A 25,337-nucleotide genomic window follows, 5' to 3' on the forward strand; every position below is an offset into this window, starting at 1 on the left:
AAGGCAGCGAGCTTGGGCTGTGGCACCTGGAATAATAAACAAACTCTTACCCGAACCGAATCACCGGTGCGAAGCCCGTTAAAATTAGGATTCAATTCTTTTCGCGGCGGATTGAAGTGACGGACGTGAACAGGTTTCTCCGTTGATTTATCGAAAGCTAAGACTGCAGCGCTAGGACTACAGCGCCTTGGACGCTTCACCAGCGACAGGTGCCATCTTGTTTCGAAAGTCACTGACGTCACGTCAGCGTCGCGTTGTGATTGGTTGCCGCTTTGCGGTTCGTGGAAGCGGTTGGGAGAAATCGGTCCCGAAGCGGTTGGCAAAAACGCGCTCCAACCGCTCGATCCTAGCCGCTTTGCGGTTGAGAACGCGCGGATCCGCTTCGCGAACGCGGATCCGCTTCCAGTGTGAACGCGCCATAACCGAGATTTTGGTTGCATGTTTAAAAGATCCCCAGGTGGTCGAAATTAATCCTCAGTCCTCCGCTGGAGCGTGCCAGCTGCCTTTCGTTGGAATTGGCACGTAAAACCCCCAAATTTTACATTTTTGTCCTGGAGATTGTTCTAGACCTCGTCTTTGACGTCGTCTTCGACGCCGCGCTAAAGGTCGCCCTTGAGATCGGCATAGACGCCGTCCTTGAAATCGACCTAGCGGTCGTTCTAGACGGCGTGCTTGAGGTCGTCCATGAGGTCGTCCTTGAGATCGCACTTCAGGTCGTCCTAGACGTCGCCTTTTCATCCTCCTCTAGGAAGGCGTCCTCGATTTCGTCCTGACAAGCAAGCAAACCTGCGCTGCGACCGAGCGGCAGTATGCAGTGGCGTAGCCAGGATTTTTTTTCGGGAGGGGTTCGACGGCATTCTCTTCCCCACCAATGACGCAGGGTGAGCTCGGCGGTACGGACAATTAGAGAGGCGCTGTTGAAGGGCCCCTGAAAAGAAAATATATGTTTTTTTAAACAGTCTGGTTGGGACACGCGTGTCAAAAAATAAAATTTACGCGAAAAAAAAATTCAGGAGCCATATTTACGACGAGAGATTTATTTGAAATTCTGCGCGCAAAGTTCATGACATCACGGAATGGTCCTTCGCTCTTTCGACCTCAACGTGAAGGTGAAGCCGATTCACCTCTCCTCCACGCTCCCAAAATGCCGAGAGAGAAAAGAAGTGGAAAGGAGGTGACTACCCACTAAATCGCGTCTCGCGCCGACCATATTGCTCTAAACAAATTTAATTTTTTTTTGACACGCGAGTCCCAACCAAACTGCTCAAAAAAAATATATATATATTTTTTTGTTAATTTTAGGGGCCCTTTAAGATCAAACGGGTAAATCTGCCTTATCATTTTTCAAAACTGAGCAGGTTTCATTTACAGGAACTCGCGCGTGGTGGCTTACCGTTCTACTGTCGTCGTAGTTGCGGCCCACTAACTTTAAAAGCTTCCTCACAGCACACTACTCCCCCGCTTTTTGAGGTACCACTGCATTACCAACGCGTGAAGGCCACACAAAACACAAAGATAACTATACTGTCTCAAGAAATAAAACAGCAAAAAAAAAAAAAAAAAAAACTTGACGCTGTAAAATCAGAGCAACAATCAAAATCTATTATCTATAAACGTTTAACAAATTCTTGGTACAAAACCAGATGCCGAATGAAAGAGTCTTATTTTTGCTAGGCCGCTTTATCTTGCATTGTGGTTCAAAGGCAGCAGCGGCATATCCTCGAGGCGATGAGAAGTCGTCAGTCCGAACTCGTCGGTCCGTCATTCGGAGAAATGACATGACACACCACACATAAACACGCAAAACACACGCCGAACGTGGAAATGAACTTGACTACCCATGTGCCTACGCGTATAGTGAGAATATGAGGGCTCTTCGGACTCTCTGATGTTCCGTGCAACGAAGAGATTAATCTAATAAGGAATTGCATCCGATGCCACCTCGACATGTAAAGCTGAAAGCAAGGCGGACCGTCATCGCATCCGTGAGCGACTCGATGGAGGGAAAATTTCACAAAGTGAGGGAGACTTGGCCAAAAATAGAGGATAGGGAAATTTTAGGCGTCCAATGCCCGTCAGGTCTTCGCTACAGACGGTCGTCCTCTGTCCGGAGGCCCTATTTCAGAGCGTCCATCGTCTCCTCAAGGTTCTAGCGATTCTGCCCGTAACAACGGCGGAAGCTGAGCGCTCGTTCTCTTCACTACGACGGTTGAAAACATACTTGAGAGCGTCCACTTCGAATGAGCGACTGCTCGGTTCAGCGCTTTTGAATGTTCACCGCGACATTGAAGTTCAAGCGGAGAACGTCCTGGATATTTTTTGCCGTGAACGCAGGCGGCTGCATCTTAATGTGTAGTCGCTTGGCATAAATGAAATGATAAAAAGAGGCTGTAAATTGCTTTCTGAAACTTCACAGTTATCTTTTTATCCCCGGTAATTTCTAGTCGAAAGCATGTAGTTCTGATCAGCACCCGTTGTTTACAGTGCAGTTGTTTTTATAATTAATTTAATATTCCTTCCATCACTGACATTTTTTATATTATCAACATGTGCTCGATTTATTATGTTCACTTTGGTTTGATTGAACTGTGTAATTCAGTAAAAATAGTTTGTTATGCTTTGCCTTGAAATTGCCATCCTTCACCCCACAAATGTTTCGAAATATCCTTCTGTATATATCTGAGATCAAGTCCCGCTCCCATCGAATAAATATGAATGAAGCAATATTGCATATTTTATTAATTTGAGCATTTTCCATTCTACAAACATTTTTCCCGAAAGCATATAAGTTGGAAATAGTCCGCGCTTCCCCGTTGATCTGAGCCTCGTGCAAAACCGACTGCGCGTGAGCAGGGGAGCGAGCGGGCCCCGGCGAAGGGGGGGGGGGGGGGGGGGGGGGGTAGCTTTGGGCATTTCGGGAGGGGTTTCGACCCCCCAAACCCCCCCCCCCCCCCCTCTGCCTACGCCAGTGGCGGTATGTACGCACACATTCACATTTGCGCCCAAGCTACGAAGCAACCATCAGTTTCAGTTGAGCTAGTTGGTACATGGTCAATGATGGCGGTGAAACGGCTTAAACATTTAACAATTACACCCAGACAGGACAAGACACACACACGAAGCTGTAATGGTAGGGAAAGAGCTGCAATATTAAACGAGTAAACAGAGACAGATGATTAAGCGAAACAATGACGAAGCAATCACTTAATTTTGAATTGGCGCGCTGCAGTCGCGCTGACGTCAATGATTGCGTCGTAAACCATTCTTAAAATAAAGTGTTTACTCAAAATTTGCGTCGTCGTATTCACAGCGAGCTGCACCGTGAGTTTCAAGACGAATGCTATGGCAATTCATAGGCAACCAGTAATAGTGCTGTCTGGAGCCAATTTGTTTTCTAGACGTACCGTGAGGTGGTTGCATAAAAAAATTTCAAAAATTTTTCCTCTTGAACATAACAACCAATATTGGCCTCTAATTTTCCATGTACCTACAGAGAAAAATATTATGTACCTCATCGGGCCCGCATGACTTCTTGGTATCAAGTTGAAGCATGTCATTGAAAATTCCTGCTTTGGAGAATACAATGTCTGGAATTGTGATATGTTCCCACTGTACGATGGCAACTGAGAGTTGCTGTTCGTGTACACCGACGAAAAAACTTCTTAAACGCGTTCGGTATTCTCTTATTTTCATCAACAATGTTATCACCACGCTTGATCACAGTCACTGAGTTGTTTTTCTCAACTAAATATGACCAAAACGTCTGTGGGTTATCTTTCAAGAAGTGCAATGTTACAATGAAAAAATAAAACCGCGGGCTTTTTATCTTCGACTACAGTTGCTTACAAAGAACTCTGACGTAGGCGCCAACGTTCGTGTGATTCTCTCTTATCCGGTTAATCTTGTGTTGATTTCACGGGTTATCTGCGGGTTTTTACTTTTTTACTTTCTTGGAGCGTAGCGGAACGAAGCTATTGATGCACGTGAATACGGCTTCCCTAAAGAAGGACCATAGGGTGTCTGGACAGACGCCGTTTTGCTTTTGTACATGGAAAAAAGGGTCTAAAGCTACCTCCATATAGTCTAGGATATCAGTATATTTAGCTCTGTTGTAAACTATGTACTGTTTAGTTGATCGTCGAGCCGCTACGCCAGCGATTCGAGGGAAGTCACAGACCAACAGTCTGTGATCCGGCCTTTCCTCCATAACTCTTGTTATCGCGCGCCTGTCTGTGCAGTGCCACTGACTTCGAAACGAAACAAAGATGTAGCAGTGACTTGCGTTCAGCGGTGATGCGTGTAGTGCTAATAACAATTTTGTCGGAAGTTGTTGGAAATGATATGTCAACAAAGGCGTTGGAATGATCGCAAGCGGTTTATGACCTCATGCTGTTCCAATCGATGGGGGGTAAATTGAAGTCGCCCGCCAAAAATATCAATGAATAATTCTTAGAAAGGGATTTTAGTACGCCTAGGATGCCTTCAAAGAGGTATATAACAGTTTTTGGGTACCTGTACACTGCCCCGATAAGAAAAGAGTCACGGCGCACTCTACTTTGGCCGATAGTGTTTAATGCACGCCAAAATTTTCGAGTCCGAATTTCTCTTTTTAAGCAAAGTTTCACTCAGTCGAGGACTCGAAGTATCACATACATTCATTTGGAAAAAAAAGAAGATTATATAACCTTATCAACAAATCTGGTGGCATTCAACTGAAACTGGCAATGTGTTTCTCTCAGTGATGCTTATTTGTATGCCGTGCAACGCGCACGCGCACGCACACTCACACACACACACACACAAACAGAGAGAGAGAGACTGACAAAGATTAATTTTCGTCCGGTCATGCGACTGACACAAAGAGGTGATATTCCCGCGTTTCCAAAAAAAAAACAAAAAACAGGTGTAACCATGCAGTGCAGTGATTTATACCCCTACACACACAGTGCTCTAACCCCCCCCCCCCCCCTCCCCCCTTCCCAAACTCACACACACAAGGAAAAAACACTTCCTATACAAAGTACCAAGATATGCGGTACGGAAGGGCGCCACGAGAGCGCACGACACGAGAGCGCCGACGGGAGAGCGCGCGACAGGAGAGCGCTGCGACACGAGAGCGCACGACGGGAGAGCGCCGCGACACCAGAGCGCACGACGGGAGAGCGCCGCGACACGAGAGCGCCTGCCATTAGAGCGAGCGTCACGAGAGCGCATGTGCGTGCCTTGTTTTCTCGAATAGAACGATTTTTACGTCATTTTATTGGTTGAGGACGCAGACCTGTGGGAAGTTTAAAAAATACAATTGTACGGCTAAACGCCGTAAAATGTAACCAAACATTCCGCGGACCTACCCTTTGCAATTACCGGACACACAGAAAAACAAAAAGGACAAGGTCATATTCCGTAAAACGTTTTGGTCCCGCTAAAAACGGGTTAGCTGCGTTAGAGACGTCTTCTTCTGTAGTTTTTCTTCGGCTTCATGGTATCCAAATTTTCCGCCTCACTTTCGCGTTTGCACATCATGATTAACTATCCCCAGCTCGCCTGGACATTAACTGTATTGTTTGAAGAACGTTTGACACTGAAAAATTGAATGCAGTTCATGAGAACGTGAACCCTAAGACCTTTTTCCCTTTCCACTTATCTCTGAACAAAGGGCTGCTTCTTTTCACAGGTTCGAAAATAACTTTGGAGAACAATGGAAAGACGATCTCTTCGTCGCACTAAACCTGAACGAAAGAAATACAAGCATTGGAGAGGACAACCTGTGTGTTCTTTCACTGGAAAGCGGGTTAATTTAAACGTTCAGGTTTAACCCGAATTTTCTAAGGAGGCACACGCGAAGTTCCGGGACACGATTCTGGAGATACGGTGAAAGGGGTTACAACTTCCATGTCGGTCGGCCTTTGTTCATCCGTAACAAAGGTCAAACTGTCCACCAATAACACCTATCGTTATTGGGAGAAACCCTTCCAAGGTTAATCAATCGTCAACCGTGGGTATAGAGGCGAATATAAAAGGGGAGCTGGGCACTGCGGGCGTTCGTGACGACTAAGTCGGATCTTCCAACGGAGTGCTGTTCTGGACGTGGAAATGCTATCGATCACAAAGTCCAAGAAAGATCATCCACTTTTGCAACACAATGGTTATTCCTATCGCCTGGATAGACTGAACGAGAACACCGGACAGAGGACATGGAGGTGCTCGAAAAAAAGCTGCAGCGGTCGAGCCACAACAGCGGGGTGGGACAATGCACTGACCCTCGTCAAGGTAAGCAAACGGTTATTGTACCATAAAACTTCTGTCTCTAGAATTTTTGATTTGTCAGAACTCGATTATGCGATTGAGCTATTACGTACGCCGCCTTCAGAGTGCCACCACCGAGTCGCCTTCAGTGTGCCATTTTTATAATAACATACTTTTAATATATCTGCACACTTGCGCAGACCACCGGCGAGCACCAGGGTCACCTGCCGAATCCCGATGTCTGTCGGGCAGAGGAAGTGATTGCTGCGGTCAAGGAGAAAGCCAGGACAACCGATTATCAACCGCGAATGATGATTGCGCAAGCTACCAGTGGCCTAACAAGTAAGCAGAGATATTTCACCAGGATTCTAACTAAACAAGTTCTTTAGATAATCGTGGTCGTCGTCATCGCAAGGAATCCTATAAATTTATAGACAACGACCTAAACTAAAAAGGATAAAAATAAAAGTTTGTTTTCTCACTCTCTCTCTCTCCGGGTGTAGGAAAAAATGTCCCCGGAATAAATGTCCCCGGAAAAAATGTCCCCGGAAAAAAAGGCCCCGGAAAAAAAGGCCCCGGTAAAAAAGGCCCCAGATGGAAAGTAGGAAAAAATGTCCCCAAAGGATTTTCTATCTCTGGGTTTCCCTGATCCTCATGTGCTTCGGGCGTTCCGGTCATATGTCCTGGGAAAAAAGGCACCGTGTGGCAGGTAGGGGAAAACGGCTCCGAAAGAGGATTAGTGAGAACGAAATTTTACCGTTTGCATTATATCCCCAAATAAGCACCTTCAATACCTATAATAACTTTGATGACAATTAACCTCTCGTTTCTATAAAAAAAATGACCGCATCTCCACGTGGTGAATGATGTTGATTGGGGCAAAGATCTGGTGGTGCTGATGATACTGATTTTATTGTTCATAGGTAGTGCTGATGGTGCCGATTTTTTTTTTATTGCTCATAGGTAGTGCTGAGTTCCGGGTTGCGTTTCGACTGCATTATTACTGCTTTATGGTCGGTGAAATGCAGAGCCAGTGGTTCTTCTAGCGGGTCAGCTTGGATCCGCTGGATGCCGTGGGAACGCATCTCCACGTCCATGTCAGAAAGAGAATGTGTGGTATGGAACGTGGTTATAAAGGTACGCATTTGAGCATTTGACCGCAGCGCCCTCTCGTCTATAAACGTTGACCCAATGCATGCAAAGTTTAACGCGATGTTATACGCATTTGATCGCAGCGCCCTCTGCTGTATAGACGTTGAGCGGCTACATGCAACGTTTCATCCATGACATCCGCAGCTCTTGAGTTACTGCCACATCTCAGAGCCCCTACTCGTCCCGCAGTTAAGGCGATGGGCTAGAAATCCATTGGAGTCTCCCCGCAGAGGTTTGAATCCTGTCGACTGCGCAAACATTTTTTTCTTTTTTTAAGAAGACAGATGGGATGGCAATCGATGTGAGCACGGACGCCGGACGGACACGGCTAGACCCTAAGGAGCTTCGCCGCTAAAAAAAAAAATAAAAAAAAACTAGCGATCGCTTGTTCGTGTGAAGTGTCGCGCTTTTTACCTATTTGGAAATGGTACACAAGTACCTCTCAAATTTCCCCAGACACAATAATTTGGTTTTAGCTTGAAGTGTTATGAATGTTTAATTCACAATGAAAAACAGACACAAACAGTTGAGGTGTTGCAAAATGAGGAATGAAATGACAAACTCTTGATTCATACACAAAAGTCAAAAACGGATTGTACTTGAAGTGGAAAAAATGGCCCTTTGGGGACATTTTTTCCTACTTTTCACTTGGGGCCTTTTTTTCCGAGGACATTTTTTCCGGGGACTTTTTTTCCGGGGACATTTTTTCCGGGGACGTTTTTTCCGGGGACATTTCTTCCGGAACCCCTCTCTCTCCAGCAGCCCCAAATACTTTCGTGGTGTTCCTAAGTGCAGAAAATTGACGATTTAATTACAGGTTCTGAGCGGCTGAAGCTTCCCTCGGTAAGCGCATTGGCCCGCTCAGCACAAAGGGCACGCCGCGCCTTAAACATGCCGCTGCCTGCTCCACAGCATATTCACGAGATCGACCTCCCCAGCTGGCTTGAATCGCTTCCAGACGGGCGATCGTTCTTGCTGTATGACTCTGGCGCACAAGACAAAGATCGCCTATTCATGTTTGCGACGGACGAGAACCTTCGACTCCTCAGCCAGTACGCTGACTGCTTCGCCGATGGCACTTTCGACGTCTCGCCGTCGCTCTTCCTTCAGGTACGACGCACGCCTATGTTGCTCTACATATGTAAGACCTGGCGGCTTTAAATTTTTGTTCTAAAAATTTGTATGTGACTACAGTGTGACGCTTCCATCTCATCGTGTCGCTTCCAAAATAGTGCGCCCTTACTTTGCAGGTCTATACCATCCACGAACTTGTTCATGGCAAGGTGCTACCGCTAGTCTACTGCCTGATGACCAAACGGAGCCAGGAAGCCTACGGGCGCGTTTTCAGGACACTCAAGGAACTTTGCCCCCGACTGTCACCTCAGACGTTAATGATGGATTTTGAAGTGGCGGCCAAGCGAGCTTTTCAGTCGGTGTTCCCGACAGCCAAAGTGACGGGCTGCTTCTTCCACCTAAAACAGTCGTTTGTTCGTCGGATGCAGGAGGAGCACCTCATCGTCAGGTAAATCAGTCAAAATAACAAGTAATTATTGACCTCTCAGGTATGAAATTTTCTACGCAGATATCGTGAGGACGGTGACTTCCGAAGAAGAGTGAGCATGATACCGGCACTGGCGTTTGTTCGACCCGGTGACATTGCGCGAGGTAAAGAGAATTTTTAGTACTGGCGGGCAAGGCCTCGTGCGTTGCCAGCCTCGTTGTCATATCAACGTCGTGCAAGACTGATTTCCGTTACTTGTCTGGATTGGTTCTCGTTAAATCTGGTCTTAGTTTAAGAATTTATGTACATTGCTTTTGTAATTATCAGCATTTTGCGTTTGTTTGTGTCCAGGACTGGAAGAGCTCCAAGACGATGCTCCCTCAACAGACGACGGCCTCAACAAAATGTTCGATTACTTCGAGAGGACGTACGTGGGCTCCAGCATCGGAAGGAGCCGCTCGCGTAGGCCAGCACTTTTCCCGCATGACTTCTGGAGCTGCTACGAACGGATCACCGAAGGGCTCCCGAGGACCAACAACCACGTCGAGTCCTGGCACAATGCATTCCAGAAGTCCTTAGGGCTGCATCATCCGGACACGTACAAGCTAGTGGCCGCATTCCTAAGGGAGCAGAGCTTGACAGAGCAGAAGCTGGCAGATGTACTTCGCGGAGAGCCTCAAAGGAGCAGCAAGGCCACCTACGTCCGCGTAGCAAAGAATCTGAGCAAGCTGGTTGAAGAGTACGACCAAAGGTGCATGCTAGAGTACCTCCGCGGTGTCGCGCAATCATTCAGTCTTTGAAATTTTTTTTTAGTACTATGGAACGGAAATTGATAAACAACTATATTTCCGAAACTCTGTATTTTGCGTCTTCATTACTAGTTTGCGGAAATTGTATTTTTTAGACTTCCCACAGGTCTGCGTGCTCAGCCAATAAAATGACGTAAGGCGTTCGATTCGAGAAAACAAGGCGCGCACATGCGCTCTCGTGACGCGCGCTCTAATGGCAGGCGCTCTCGAGTCGCGACGCTCTCCCGTCGTGCGCTCTGGTGTCGCGGCGCTCTCCCGTCGTGCGCTCTCGTGTCGCAGCGCTCTCCTGTCGCGCGCTCTCTTGTCTGCGCTCTTGTGTCGTGCGCTCTCGTGTCGTACAGCCATGCGGTACACCCCCCTTTGAGATCCAAAAAATTTGTAACCTCCAATGTTAAAAATCCCGGATAAACCCCTGGTGTCACATGTGGGGAAACTAGGCTTGAGGATCCCTAGGTATGAGTCAATGAGCGCCATCAGGAAGGTGGTAAAGGACACCTCTTTGTAGAAACTAAAAATACTAACCACAATGAGCAGAAAAAAAAAATTGGGGGAACTTCACTTTGCGCTTGCATGAATACCAGCTCACAGTATTTCCCTACCAAAAGACTCAAACCGTCGATTCGGAAACCGATTGATTCACCCTCATCTTCGTACTTTCTAAGCTTTATTTGCTTAGCTTAATTTGAATTTTTTAACTTGCACATGAAAATTCGTGGTGAGAAATTTATATACAAAGTAATGTCTGATTGAGCTTGTTGAAAATGTCGAAATCTGTGAAATTCCTTCATTTCATATAGAAGTATATTACGTAGTGTCCAGGGTAGGACATGCTATTCGTACTACTTCCGTGCAGTAGGCCCAAGTGCAGGCATTGACGAAGGTGCTCCAACGGAACCTCAAAGCATTTTTAATGGTTAATTTAATTTTTTGCAATAAGGAGCAGAGGTATCTCATATATCACCGATCAGTAGTGATAATTCCATATTATGATTTGTCTCAGATATAAATTATACTGGAAGAATAACATGTAGAATTAACAGACGGGAGACAGGTGAGCTGGTGATCTTTTAACGTCGTGAAAACCCGAGACATACGAACGAAGAAAACAAACCGAGGCTTATTTTTTGCAGGCTCTGTTTTGTAAAAAAAAAAAAAAATATTCGTCTTGATTATCTATAAAAAAAAATAAAAAATTCAGTGGTGTCAAAGCACTATATGTTTAGACAAAAAGAGGAAAGTTTTCTTCAGTCTACATACGCAGCAACTTCTGAAAGTTCGGTTCCTTTCTAGTGGTTCCTGGCTCTATATGTCATATTAGGTCCATCGTGAATAAATGTGCCCAAGGACCTCACTTGCGCGACCCCTTAGTGTTTCTCGTGCCCCTTCGCGCATCTGGAATACGCGTTGTTCTTGAAATGTGACGGTAGTCCGTAGCAGGCTAAGAATTAAGTCCGCACTCTGCCTCCATCTGGAGCAGCCTGCCTTTGGCAACACTTCGTCGCACGTGCTTTCGAAACCCGGTGAAAGGCAACAAGTGCGTGCTGGAGGCGAAGCTTCCACTCAATACACCGATCTCAGCAGCTAGTTTGAGTACGCCACCGCTGCCGCCAAGCAGGGTCTGCACGCGCGACAACCCTGCTGGAGGTCCGCGCGAGCAGAGCACGAGGCGGCATGAGCTGTCTCGTGAACTGGCGTCTGCCTCCTACGAACTACAGTTATGGCGGCGTCACGCATGCGTGGAACGCTGGGTGAGATCGGGCTATTCTGATCCTTTCACGGACTATAGGAAGTATTCACTGGCGGCCATAGTTGTGTGTGCGACTGCTGAGCGCGCGCTGATGGCGAGCTTCCACAGTTATTTTGTAACGTGCATTCGACACCTTCAAGATTGCCGGTCTTAGCAGCCTATTAATGTGGGCTCGTTCTGCGCTCTTGGCAGCACCCACAAATATGGCGCCCAGTGAATACTCCTTATAGTTCCCAAAACCAACTGCAGTGTGAGGCCCAATCAGCTTTCGTGAAAAGGGCACTGCGCGAGCCCAGAGACTCGGCCGTCACCGATGATTCAGGGACGAGCTTTTGGAAGCTGCCCCCTTTTTCTGCTACTCCTGTGCTTTATTCACCAATTACACCCTCTAACAAAATGACACATCTAAAAACACTAATTCGCTATTTCCCAAAGTAAACAAACCTACCATTGGTGGCTTGATATCTGGATTCTCAAAAGTCCTTTGAAAACGATACCCCTTCGCGCGTCTTGAAATCTTTGCAACAAGCTGAGATCGCGTTTCTTTGAAGATGAGTGGCAAGATTTGGCACCAGTGTTACAGGTGTTACCGAAAAAAAGTTACGAAATACGTTACTCGTTACTTGAAAATAAAAGGAAAGTGTTGCTTTTACCGTTACAGAAAAAAAGTAACGCACGCTACATCTACAGTGCATTTTATTTATGAATTAAAATGTTCTACTGCTTTGATGTCACAGGTACGAATAAGCGCCATATTTGCGTTTGCGTGGGAAAATGAGAGGCATCATTTTGAAGGTAGGTGGTTGCGTGCAAGAATTCATGATATGGCGCCTGCAAACATAAAAAAAGTGTATATTTGTTAGGGTTTTTTTTTCTTTTAAGTTTACGAATAATGAACTACGCTACATGTTACTCGAAATAAATCGCGCAAATAAGTTTTTTGGTTCTGTAACTTCTGTTCTAAAGTAACGAGTACGTTACTAGAATTACCGAAACATTCGCTCATTACCGGTAGCGTCGTTACATGTGACGCGTTACGGCCAAAGTTGTTTGGCACATTATACGCGATCCTTAAATGCCGGTCATTAAACCAGGGAACAACAAAAAGTGTTCTAAAAGACTCGTTTTGAACTCACGACTTCTGTGTTGGCTTCGTTTGCTGAAGTGATTCTCAAATAAAGCATGCTCTCGGAACTGAATTTGCAATAGGATAACAAATCACATCATATTATTTTCAAAAAAAAAAAGGAAAAAAAAGTCAGAATTTTTTATAAACACGATATTAACGATCCAGATCTCGTCATCTGTAAATAAAATCGGTTTCTTCTGCGCCACAATAGTCTTGATGCTGGAAGGTGACCGCGACCAATGATATTTCTCACACGATTCAATTTGCTGGCGTACAGTTCACGTGCTGTTCGCCCTCACTATCTGCTAGCAATAGTGGGTCACGATCAAACGCTTAGGAAGGCCAAAGCAATCTTCGAAATGATTTGTTGGCGTCATGTTTACTGTAGCACAACTAGGGATAAGTATACAGTGTAAAAGATGGTACACGCGTCTACATGTGGATACTAATATAAAATGTTTTAATCTAAGAAATCGTACGTGCTGATTAGGACAGGCACTATGTCAGCTGTTATCCAATCAAGCAAGGACACAAAGTATAATACAAAGTGACTCTTATTTACGTTGTCACATAGCACGCGGAAGTGGTGTTGTTGTGGATCTCGTTATCGAGGGACAGAAATATGAGGTGTATCCTTGTCACTTCCAACGACATATGAATGCGAAACGCGATGCGTAACGTATATACCGGGGGATATTTTTTTTATTCGACACAAATTAAAAAAAAAATTGCTTTACTGCTATGTGAATGCCGTCTTCACTATATGTTTCTTACGCTAAGCTGACCTTCGAGGGGCGAACAACCGTTGCAGTTGAGTGAGTAATTAGGTAAACCTTGTTCATTAATTTTTCAATTAGTGAAAATAAACATATAGTTCCAATTACAAACTTCCAGAGCGTCATCCAAAACCACTTAATGAATAAATTTTAGAAATACTTTGAGTGCGGTGGAAGCGTAGTAGTGCGCTAAAAGTACCACTCGTCAAGAGGTACAAGGCTGGGGCTTTGATAGGAGAGAAAAATCGCGCGGTTGCCTTATCGTACCGGTAGCCTTGCAGCACGAGTGGTCCTGCTACACGACTGGTCAATTTAGCGCACTACTGCGCTTTTCGCGCGCAAAAAGTATTTTTGAAAATTACTTATTTAGAGGTTTTAAATGACGCTCAGTAAATTTATGATTGTAATCATATATTTATTTTCAATATAAAAAGTTCAAATTTGAATTTTAGTTAATTACTCACCAGACTGTGTCGGTTGTTTACCCCTCAAATATCCGCCGAGCTCAAGAAACATGTAGTGAAGATGGCATTCACGTGGCTGTAAACACGCCTTTTTGAAAAGTTTGTTTTGACTCGAGTCACAAATATCAGCCAGGTATATTTTCCACTCCATTCAGGCATTCCAACATGTTATTTACTGGTCTCCCTCCATACAATCCAAGTATAACGCTCACATGTATGCTGCCTGGTGCCATACGGAACATACATATCTTTGTTTTAAATTATTTTTTTTTCAGGTTTGCTAGTGAGAAGAGCGAGCCTTAAGCCGGGGCCAGACTGGTTATACATCATACAAAAGACGGTCGGCAAACAGATTCGAACGCAGGCCTTCACGAGATTCGTACTTTGAACGCCGCATGTCAATGAATTCAAAGGGAAAACTTGGCACGCGTTATTCGAACAACGGATATTGCGATGACTCGTGTTTGCAGACTGTCCTTTGCTTGATGTATGAATTCAGTGTGACCCCGGCTTTGTGTCACTCCATGGTCATGCCGTGTGGATGAAAACTAGCCCCATGCTCGCCATCCTCACTTCCAATCTAAAGGGAGACCAGTGACTGGCGTTCAGACTATAATGTGTGGATATTCCTATAGGATACGTAAGGGTATTTCTATAGGAGTGTAAACTGAGGTAATTGTGTTTGTCGGGCTACACAGGGCAGGTGGCAAGCAGGCATTTTATAGTGTGCGGGCCTTGCCCTGATACTCTAAGAACGACAGGCCGTAATCAGCCCCGATGATCTCAGTATCACTGGGCTACGAGATCGCAGCATTGCCCAACAAAAACACCCGAAACGAACCGCCAAGTCACAACTTCCAGAGCCCCACTCCTCAAGTTGCTCCGCTAACCAGACCGGGTCTGAATGCGACATTCCAGTGTCACGATGCCCGGTGGTCGGAGACTCACAGTTTAGACTAGCTCCCAAAGGATAGACAAGAAGTGTAAACAAAGAGACGAGGGCCACCCCCCGCTTTCCCGACGGCAGCATAAACAACTGCCACGAGGAGAACTCGAAAATGGCCACACATTCGCTGTCAAATATATAGCGTCGAAGCTCACTGGCAGCACGGAGTCCACATGCGCCCCCCGCACGTATGTGCGTGTGTGACGGCAAACATCGGACCGTCGCTCACTTGGATACACAAGACCCTTCCCAAAGTATTGTTTCTTGGGAAGGCCCGCTCTACAGTTCCAAGAGCCAGACTTTACTCTCAAGCTGCCTCTAACCCGAAGAGTGTCACTGACGCGTCAATATTTGCGCCCGTCAAAAGAGAGACAGGCTAAAAAAGAAACAAATCGGCAATGAATATAGATGTTCGTTTGCCTGACTGCCGCCACCGCCATGAGGCCTTCTACAGGGTCGCTGAGTTGGCGAGAAGGTGGCGGATCCTATCAGCTCAAGTATACCTCTTGCGTCACAGGAACTCCGGCAGCTCGCATGCAGCCCTTTCCCGAAGTGACGGCTAGGTCAAAATATGGCTCACAAAAAAAAAAAAAAAAAAAAGAAAAACTCGGCGTACTCCGTACATTCTTTGCGGCGCCGACTGACGTGATGTGACGGCGCAGACTTTATGTAGAACATGGCGGCGTATACAGCTTTTCAGCTCTTATCATCCAGGTAAAAAATGCTGAATCAGTGGCTGTGGACGCATGTGTCGCGTCTATTCCACGGAAGGGGGACTGCTGAAGCCCAGAGGGCGCTCCACTGCCCACTAGACTGCACTAAAGTCCCTAGATGAGAGCTTCCTACAAGTAGCGACATTCTTTGAAGCGCCGACTGCGTGACGGTGCAGGTTTTAGGAAGCGAATGGCGGCGCACAGCAGATGTTTGAACTGAATGGCGTTATTATTATTATACTCACTGTCAAATATCTCGGGATACATTTCGATTCCGACCTTTCATAGAATTCGCATCTCACAAAAGTATATAAAAAGAAAAAAAAGAGAAAGAAGAAGAAAACGAAGAAGGAAGAAGTACTAGTAGTAGAGGCAGATAGTAGATCGAAGTAGATAATAGTAGCAGTAGTAATAGCTGTAGTAGTAGTAACGGTAATAGTAGTAGTAATAATAGGTATTGTAAAATTAACAGTGATTCTAATAAAAATAGTAATAATTATAGTAGTAATTAATAATCCTTCGAAGGTTTACCATAGGCCGCTACTTACGGCTTTGCTGCATCCCTAACATGGAGCATTTCCCTTGCTGCTACCCGCCTTGCATGTCATCGCCCGTGCCTTGATTCAAAAGCCCCTGCACACACTTCTGTGCCGGCGTTTTATCAGCGGCGGAGCGCTGCTCTCGTGGTCGATTGCACTTGGCCATCCCGAGGTGGAAGGGGCCAGAGAGGGATCATAAGTTATAACATGTCGGCACTCCGGTCGAACGCTTTGGACAACCAGGTTGCCCAGCAATTGCTCCTCCTTTGGGTCGTTTACGCATATACAGTAGTGCACAAAAAGATATGATATTTCGTTTCTTTTACAGAAGTATTGCTCGACGTCTGGTTGATTGATTAATATATAAATAAGCATCAGTTTCTACTCTATAAATACGTTAATGTAGTGTTCCATTACGATTTTTATATCTGTATCACAGTTCGAAGAAAAGTTACCCACGTAAAACCGAAATATCATATATTTTTGTTCACTACTGTATATACTACATGCTCAAAAGCATAAAGTGAAGATTTCATTTTCGTCATCGCGCACCGACATTAACATTGCCGATGGCTCGCGGAACCGGACGAGGTAGCGCGGTTCAGTTCAAGCGTAAAAAGCGTTTGGACTGGTCGAAGGGACTCTGTCTTCCTCAGAATAGATTTAATTTGTCCGGTAGCTATATATGCGGTCTCACATACTCATAGGAGTACAGGTATCTCGTTAAGAGGTTTAAAATGAACGGCTAGCAGTTCACCGGACGAAAATAAGGATATAGGAAGGGATACGGTCGTCTAGTCGCAGTTTTTTCCCATTTGGCGATGCACTGGATAACTGGCGCCATCTGTAGCGGTTAAAGGGAAGTCAACGCGCTTGCTGAAACTGCCGGGAATATTTCAACGGGCTCAATGGAGGTGATGTGGGCAATATTGGAAACTCAAAGTTCCGCAGGGGGGGGGGGGGGGGGGGGGGGGGGGGAAGGGCCGAGAGAAAGGCCAAGGTTACAAAAAAAGTAGTTTGTGTTTTGCAAATGGAACCTGCGTATAGCCGCTTTTTTTTTTCATTTGTTTTGACGAGTATTTTGTAAATTGTAGCGATTTTGGTAAAGATTTCTTACGTGGTTACATTGTATCTAGTTCCAAAAAATAAAGTAAAAAACAACGTTCGGGCATCCCGTGAAACACTTTTTTTTTTTTTTGAGAAAAACAATAACAATAATCTTACCCGCAAAAAAAGAAAAAAAAATATATATTAATGTCTTTTTTTTTCTACTTTTTCTTGCCACATAATCTTGACTTGACCCCTAATCTTAATTGAGCGAATCCCCATAAGCTTCTTGATAAAAAAAGAAAAAAAAAAAGGCTTTTGCTCTGGGACACGTACCGAGCAGGTAACAGGTCATCTCGATGTCCCGATTACTATGCCGGAACCAAAATACCGCGTAATTCTTTAGTCGCTAGTATACTTTGCTCTTATCAGGCTTCAGTCAAGTACGTTTAGAATATTGCGCATACCGGGATGCACGCTGCATTATAGTCCCTCGACAGTTGCCAAAGTATGCCGAAGCAAGTTCACATATATTTTCCAGGGGAACCATGTTTGGTGCAACAGATCGGATGATATAACAAGGGAACGATGGCAAATCATCCCGTGACAAAAAACAAGGCAAAAAAAAAAAAAGCTATTAAGCAGGTAGAGTGACTGAAGTATATTAAAAGCGCAATACTAGTATGTAGCCCCCGAGAGCCCCTCTGTGATTGAAGTATATTGGCTGAGTATACTTATAGTATGGAATTATATACTGTGCACTCAAAATGTTTCTAAGTAGCTTGAAAGCGTAAGGCATATATACTTGGCGTGTTGATGCGGTCCTGAAAAATAAAGCCTGACTCCACTCGAAACGCCGGCCGGCAGGCAGCGGGAATTGTTACTGCGAGCATATCTTGCGTGCAAATGCGAGTTGTTTTTGCGAGTTGCGTGCAGTGCCGTCTTTTTATTCTTTCGGTTGCCAGCTCATTGTGAAAGTGCTTGGTTTTCGGTATGTTCGAAATGAACCCTGGGCTGACGGTGACGTGTTTGAGCCCGCTGGCGACGAAGGTCTTCGGAGAGGCATGTTCATACATTTTATCGTGGCGCTATTTGGCACTGTGCAAAACACGCGTCTCTGAATTGGGCGACGGATCCACTCGTCGTCATGATGTTCGACGTAACAGCGCACCCTAGAGACTTTCATAAGGACACAAACACATAACCAAAAGGTTGTGTGTTTGTGTCAGCGCCAACTGACTACTCTTGGTTTGTATTTCTTCGTTTTTTTACATTTCGTCTTTCTCTACTCCGAAGTCAAATCGAAAATATTGTGCCGATACCATTTCGATTCAGGCGATATCTGCGATGTGTCTGATGGGTCGCGCCGACGCCATCCTGACATACCGTACCCGCCGCCGTTTTTGGTTGAATGTCGAGTGTGTCGTTTGTAAAAAGGCTATCCTTGCAAGATATTCGGATTTTTTGGCCAACTCAAAACCTATGTTGAAAAAAGAAAAAAAAAACAAAAAACAAAAAAAACAAGGCAACTCAATACGGAATGCGCTTACTTGTAGCCTGAGAAAGACAGGAGAATAAGCAGGGGAGATTAGCTGCATTGTCCATCTCCCTTCGTCTTCGGCTTTTGTTAAAGCTCCTCACCTTCTTTTGTGTCTTCGGCGGCAGCGGAGTATCAGGTATCATTATTGGAGTCATCAGAAACATCTACTAAAATTCTTTGATCTCCACGGACTTTCGTGTTTGATTTGTGAGTTATGCGAGGCATGAAGACAGTTTGAGTCTATTTAATAATTTGCTTTCCGTTCCAAAGAGAAGTCTCTTTTATAAATGTATCGAGAACAAGCTGTGTATATTGATAGTGGTTTAATAAACTTTTGAGTGCAATCGAAGCAATTCCGTTTGGTCGTGTATCTGTGCGAGGCGCGCCCTATATCGGCCATTAACATGTAAGCCAATACTGTCAATATTTTCGATTCAAAGCGGGTGCAAAAGTTGCATCCGGCCGATACAGAACAGGCGCATATGCGACATCTGGCCGATACCCGGACGACAGTTCAATCTCGGCAGTACTCGCACGATATCTCGCCGATACTAAGCCGGTGGCAAAACGGCGGTGCGCCGCTCTGCTCCATCACGCTGGCAGGTCGAGCTCAGCGGCACGGCAAGAAAGGCTTGTCGCCCTTGCTTTAGAGTTTCTGGATCGACGCCTGGAGTTAGGTTTTTGTTCCCTGTTCGAATTTATGTGCTTCTGATTTTAATCGAATGCTTATCAATACAGTTTGGACAGGAATCACGTGTGTTCGACGAATTCAGCGGGTGTGGATTCGCCGAGAAGAGGAGGTCTCAGCTGGCGATCCACCGGTCAGGTAGGTCAATTTCTTCCTAGCTGCGAAGAGCCAGCTCGAGCAGCGCTAACGACGCGAGCTTGTGAAAGTCGTAGTCGAGGAGTGAACCCTCTGTGCTGTCACCGTTTTCGCGGTGGTAGCAGACGGTGTCCACACGTAGACCAGCTTGGTCAATCTGTCTACGTCCTCATTTACAGAAATCCTGCAGTGCGCGGGGACCCCATGAAAATCGACGGTCGACTACGAGGGACTTCGCTGTTCGGGCGAGCGGTGGCGTGTCGTCGAGCTTTGGAGGTGGTGAAGGGCCGTTCGGGAGTCTGAGACTCAAAAGGATGACTAACGACGACAGCGGAGTCGCCGCCCACTCACGGAGCACAATCTCGGTCGCCGCCAGCTCCGTCTCGAGCGGACTCGATGGAGCTGTACATGGTCGACCCCGGTCACCCGCTCTGTACTATCCCGCACGGCCGGCGAACTTCACGGCGTGCCTCGGCTTCTGGGCGTCTTCTCCTTTATCTGCGGGAGATTCATGCTGACGTCCGGTTCTTGGCACGCGATCAGTGGGAGTGCCATTTGTATCACCTATCGCTGTTTGTTTCAAGCGGTGTCGAGTCCGGTTGAGTGGTTCTTAAAGTGTGACTTGTGATTGTGCTGTGTGACGTCTGGAATTGGAGTTCGCTGTTACTTCATTGTAAGTACGCCGCCAAGTTTCGCGCGAAGCGTGATGAAAACTGATGCGGTGTGTTGTTCTTGCTGTTTTTTGTCTTTGTTGCAACTGTTGTCACAAATAAAGTTCTTTTTGCTGTTATTTCGTCTCTCTTCCCTCCATTGCGTCTGTATGCGCGCAAATTCGTGTCCGTGTTACTTTGCGTGCAAAAGTATCCGTCGGAATTCGCGAAGCTCTCGGGAGTGCAGAATTCCAAAATAGGCGCAGGAGTCGTATTAAGTGAAACATTTAAATAAGGAGCTCATGTAGAACAAATTGCGAGCAGAACCCAAACGTACCCCATCGCTATCAATTTGTTATACAGGAGTTTCTGGTTTTACTCTTTTACAAGAGTATGAACAGCAAGCTTGGCGGAGTTTTGTGGCCATTCAAGTAACCGAGGCGAAAACTGGTGTTTCTTCAGCCTGTCGGACGGAGATCGGATGTTTGACCACTCATTAGGGAGTTTTAAAATAGCGCACGCTAAAGCTTTGCGCACGCAAAGAATAGCGTCGTCGCCACTGCGCATGCTCCGAACGCAAACCAGATTTTGCGCCTTGCGTGCGCAATTTTAGCGTGCGCTATTTCTCGGAAATAGCGTGCGTACGCAAAGGGTCTTTGCGCTTCTCCAAGGAGGATTCGTGATAAGAAGTTGGCTAAAGCCAAGACGAGCAGAGTTGAAAAAAAATGGCGGCTTCCAGGATTATGTCAGCGGCTGCTTTGGCGGCGTCGTGAGTGCGACGTCGGCGGCATCCTCGCGACTGCGATTTTCAATACGGGACGACATTCTACTCGGTTTGACAACGATCACCGACAGCTTGATGCTTGTGACGCGCGAACATTTCTGGGCGAAGGTACGATGTGCGAAGGTCAGTACACGAGACCTCTCTTGCCGAGGCGACGCAAGCGGACACGACCGGTAAACCGCTCGCGTCGTATTCTCACGTTTAAACAAATCTAAAATAACACTCTGGACTAAAAAACAAGTTTTTTAGTCCAGAGTGTTATTTTACAGCAAGTTACAGCATTTCGTGTGTGAAATAAAAATTGTGACTGCATCTTGGTGGCGTCGCAAGCGCGAGATGCTTGGGCTTTTGCGTCGCGACGGAGAAACGCTATTCTAAAACTCTCTCGCGTCGCGTGCGCTAATACAAGCGCTAAATTTAGCGCTAGCGTGCGCTAAAATTGCGTACGTTATTCTAAAACTCTCTATTATTTTGTCACTTATCAAACTACAACACTAGGACTCTTTGGCGACACTCTTAAAAAAAAAAAAAAACAACGCCCAACTGTGTTTCTTTAATCAGTTTTAACAAAGTTTGAGAATTTTTTACGTGTTACCTAATCAAGATAGTTTAATGAACATGAACATATCAGAAAGCTCAAACTGATTTTTTAATGAATATCTATTCAACATGATATGTGGAAGAAATAATGTGATATATACATTTGAATTAATCAGTGTTTCAGAAATCTTTCGATTTCATGATTGATTTTTTTCAAAACCATTTTTATTTTTCTTCGTGTTTTTATTAGTAAGATACGTTAGTAGTTTATTAAAAAAAGTTTAAAGTGTAGTATATTGTTTGTATGTGCGCAATCAAAGGTTGAATCTCATAAGACGTGCGTTCTGAATGGGTCTTCGCATGCATGCTATTATATGGCCAATAGTGTGGCATGTTTATGATTAATGACGAAATATTCATATTTGCCTTTACCTGTAGCATACCAATAAGAAAAATTGTGTATAATGTCGTGTAAAAAGATTCAGTATTCGGTAGTTCGCTCGCGCTACACCTATGCTCCCTGCATAATCCGTGGTGCATTTCCTTCAAAGTACGAGGGCAAATCAGAAATTCTTGGCCCGAAATTTTCTGTTTAGCCAAATTGGCTGTAAAGGCGAAGTCAACATATCCGTTCCCAGCGGTGGACCTTTCTCGGACCCGGCCGGCCTTATCTCCCGGTAGCTCCGCGGCACGGCGCTGCTGTCAGTTGTTGAAGATGGGGGTTGTGCTTCACACCTCCACGGCGTACAAGCAGCGAAGTGTGTTCCTTTTTGTATGGAGAAAGGGACGAATGCACATCGAAATCCACAGGGAAATGCAGCCCACGACTGGGGAAAGGTGTCTCGCTTTGAGACGTTCGAGGTGGTATTGTGACTTGTAAGTTCGCAAAAGGCCGTGGAGACTTGCATGGCAATGAGCGTTCGGGGAGCCGGACGAAATCTACCACAGGGGCATCTCAAATTTAGTGCTGCGATTGGACAAATGTCTGCACCGGAGTGGGGACTATGTGGAAAAATAGTGTAAGGTACGTTGAATTGTACGTATATTTGTAATTACCTGTATGTTCCTTATTTTGGCAAATAAAAAATAGCGACAGAGACTCTGATTCGCCACCGTAGATACATTTTCCCCTCAGTCTTTCATTTCCGGCTTTGAGTTTTTACATGTGGCATAGGTTAGACGGCCACCTAGTGGACCACACCCGCCGGCCTTTGCCGGTCTGCCGTTAGTGTATCCAGTAGGGTACAAAAGCTTCAAAGGGTTATCTCTTTGGGAGCAAAGGCAAGCAGGGAGTATCGCAAGACCTGGCATTTGGAGGTCAGCTGGGACGTCGGCGCTCCTCCCTTTTCCTTCCTCTTCCTCCCGTGCATCCTATCTGACATGTTCTACAGAAGAAGGGGATAATGGGCACCTATTCGTTTTCCGTTTGTCTCGAGCAATCTCGAAGCGCTGGTGTTTATCCTATCTCCGTTTTAAGCTCAATAAAAAAGTGTATTCTCTTGATTCCAGAAAGCCAGGAGCGTTCTTTTGTGCTATGGCTTGCAAGTTCAGCGAAGGCCGGCAAGCGTGCTCCGAATGTTCAAAAAGACACAAGAGAATCATTATGGTCGCTATTTCCGTAAAGTTTCAGAGCTTGGCCTCAGTTTAGTTAAGCAAGTTCTACCGAATAATGACGCCGAGCACGTAAACCCCAATGATGTCGTGTGAAAGAACTCCTACACAGTGCTCTGCAGTCAGATCGAAGAACTAGCGAGGTCAGAAAGCATTGTCACCATCCCTGGCGCCAGCAGCGGACACATCATTCAGTTACGAGGAAGCCCTGGTTCAATTAGTAAGTGTGACACTGCTGAAGCTCCCCAGAGTATGTTCGCCCAGACATGTCGGCTACGTTAAACGGAAACGACCCGAAGTGCCCGAGGTGTCACGAAATAAAACTGGTCGTAAGCTGAGCCATGTGTAGGAGCACCTGTAGATCTGGACAGTGAAGAGTCGTGTTGTTCATACGCAGACTGGGCCATAAACTTGCGTCTTGCCTATCTAAAAGCACGTCGCAAATAAAACGCTACCGCCTGCTAACTTTGTTGCTTTCCAATCTATAAAAGAAAGATATTTTAAAAGCAATCCCTGAAGCCACAAAGCACGCTGTGGACAGGTCAAGAAAAACCAGAAGAAAAATGGGGATCTGGGCGACGGCTGACCCATAGAAAGGACATCCTATTGACAAAAATGACGTGGCCCTTGCTGTGGCCTCTTACACGTCTGACGCTATGGGCTGCTGAAAGCAAAGCCCGATAAAGAAAGATGTCGTGCGGAAATTTCATTGACGGAAAGGAAGTCTACGTCACGAAGCGGTTCATGACACGATCGATTAGGAAAGCTACGAAGATCTCAAAGCGGGCCACCCCGAATCAAATATAGCCCTAACGAAATTTTACTCTTCGACTTAAGTGGATTAAGAAACGCCCAGTTCACGAAGAATGTGTCTGCGTGTACTGTGCCAACTTCTCACTTTGCCTCAGATCTCTGTCAAATGTCACAGGAAAGAGCATCTGAAGATTTTCGGGAATTGCGTTTTCTTTGTGACAATCCACCAGAAAATTTCTTCGTGTTAATATCCGCAGCCTGTTCGAAGAAAAAATCGCTTAGTTGAGAAAGTATGCATTGAATCTGAAGGTGAGCTAGAGTTCGGATTGTGGGAGTCTGCTGTGGGAGGTAATAAGAAACCATCTGGAGGGCAACAGCTTTCCTCAACGAGTCCAAGAAGCGGACGACAAAATACATATCCCACTCTTATATCAAACGCGCTCAACGAAATATCAAATGCCTCGAAAAAGCGAATGTACAGCCACGTGCCGTGATCTTACATTTAGATTTTGCCCAAAACTGGAGTTCTGTCATCCAGAGGACCCTGCAAAGCTACACCCTCTGAAAGAACAAGATGGTGACGGTCTTCACCTGCCAAGCCACGACCACCAAGGGAACACTAAACTTTGGAGTGGTGAGTGATGACGTTTGCCACGACTCTGCACACGTGCTCTTTGGACTCGCATTTAGTGAAGAACGACGTGAGGAGCTGCGGCCCGTGTTTTCTGATCTAATTTATATTTCTGACCGAGCTCCAAGACATTCTAAAAAATCGTTCACAGTTATACCAATAGGAGAATAAAAATGTCACATGTGGGTCTACTCAGCATCACGGCACGGAAAAAGCGCGTGCGACGGAGTGGACTGTGTTCACAAGAATCACGCATCAATACGTATTAAAAAGAAACGTAGTTGAATTCTATCACCGACGTACTCACCTTTGTTAAGAAACTGAGCCATAAAATCGAGGGAATAGTGCTTGTTTCAATCGCTCAAAAATGGTTAACCCGCTTTCGGGAGTCAAAAAAGGTGTGTTAAGAAGGTTAGGGTGTCAAAGGGCAGTTAGTCCTCTAACGTGCGGGGCAAAGCAAAGAAGCGAGGTGACAATACCGTCCTATTGGAAAGAGTGTGTAAAACTCCAGAGTAGGCCGGACAGATATGCTGGGACCATAAACCGAAGAGACAAGCATATTTTATTATATTGCATTCACTTCGCCCCCCTGGGAGTGGGCTCCCGGCAGTGAGACGACTGCATTAAGTCTTGAACAGTGAATTGCCTGAATTCTGGGCTGTCCGAAAGTTAACTCAGTATCGCAGTGAACTAGTATCTAAAAACATGCTCCCTTCTAATAACGTAACTTCAATATTATTCGTGTTTATGATTGTTTATTCACTGACCTTTTCGTACTACAAAGAAGCGCCAGTCCCGTGTTCTCTACCGTTTCCGTTCTATGACGTCTGTGGTCTATCAAAAATGCACTTGACCGCGAAGTTAGATAGAGCCCTGAAAACTTGAAATCAGAGAGTAAAACATGTTATGTGTCGATGAAACCACAGTTCGTGCTTC

The 25,337-nt window shown here is 45.6% G+C and overlaps 1 protein-coding gene and 1 long non-coding RNA gene across 2 annotated transcripts; both read left to right on the forward strand.

Moving 5' to 3' along the window:
- The first annotated feature begins 8,653 nt into the window (after positions 1–8,653).
- On the forward strand, positions 8,654–9,758 carry LOC121833694. Its single transcript, XM_042287168.1, has 3 exons — positions 8,654–8,920; positions 8,981–9,063; positions 9,251–9,758. The coding sequence occupies exons 1-3, from the start codon at positions 8,706–8,708 to the stop codon at positions 9,697–9,699; spliced, it is 747 nt and encodes a 248-aa protein (XP_042143102.1). The 5' UTR covers positions 8,654–8,705; the 3' UTR covers positions 9,700–9,758.
- Positions 9,759–19,171: 9,413 nt separating this feature from the next.
- LOC115327421 lies at positions 19,172–20,222 on the forward strand. The gene is made up of 2 exons (XR_003919784.3): positions 19,172–19,435; positions 19,612–20,222. It is a non-coding gene; the product is annotated as an uncharacterized LOC115327421 (long non-coding RNA).
- Positions 20,223–25,337: the final 5,115 nt, after the last annotated feature.

Source organism: Ixodes scapularis, unplaced genomic scaffold, assembly GCF_016920785.2.
Source record: "Ixodes scapularis isolate PalLabHiFi unplaced genomic scaffold, ASM1692078v2 PGA_scaffold9__187_contigs__length_104089568, whole genome shotgun sequence".
Classification (NCBI taxonomy): domain Eukaryota; kingdom Metazoa; phylum Arthropoda; class Arachnida; order Ixodida; family Ixodidae; genus Ixodes; species Ixodes scapularis.

Excerpts from the sequence above, each read along its gene's own strand:
- LOC121833694 (XM_042287168.1), top strand. The coding sequence starts at position 8,706 with ATGACCAAACGGAGCCAGGAAGCCTACGGGCGCGTTTTCAGGACACTC. Across the intron at positions 8,921-8,980 it reads GAGGAGCACCTCATCGTCAG|ATATCGTGAGGACGGTGACT; the intron begins GTAAATCAGTCA and ends TTTTCTACGCAG. Across the intron at positions 9,064-9,250 it reads ACCCGGTGACATTGCGCGAG|GACTGGAAGAGCTCCAAGAC; the intron begins GTAAAGAGAATT and ends GTTTGTGTCCAG.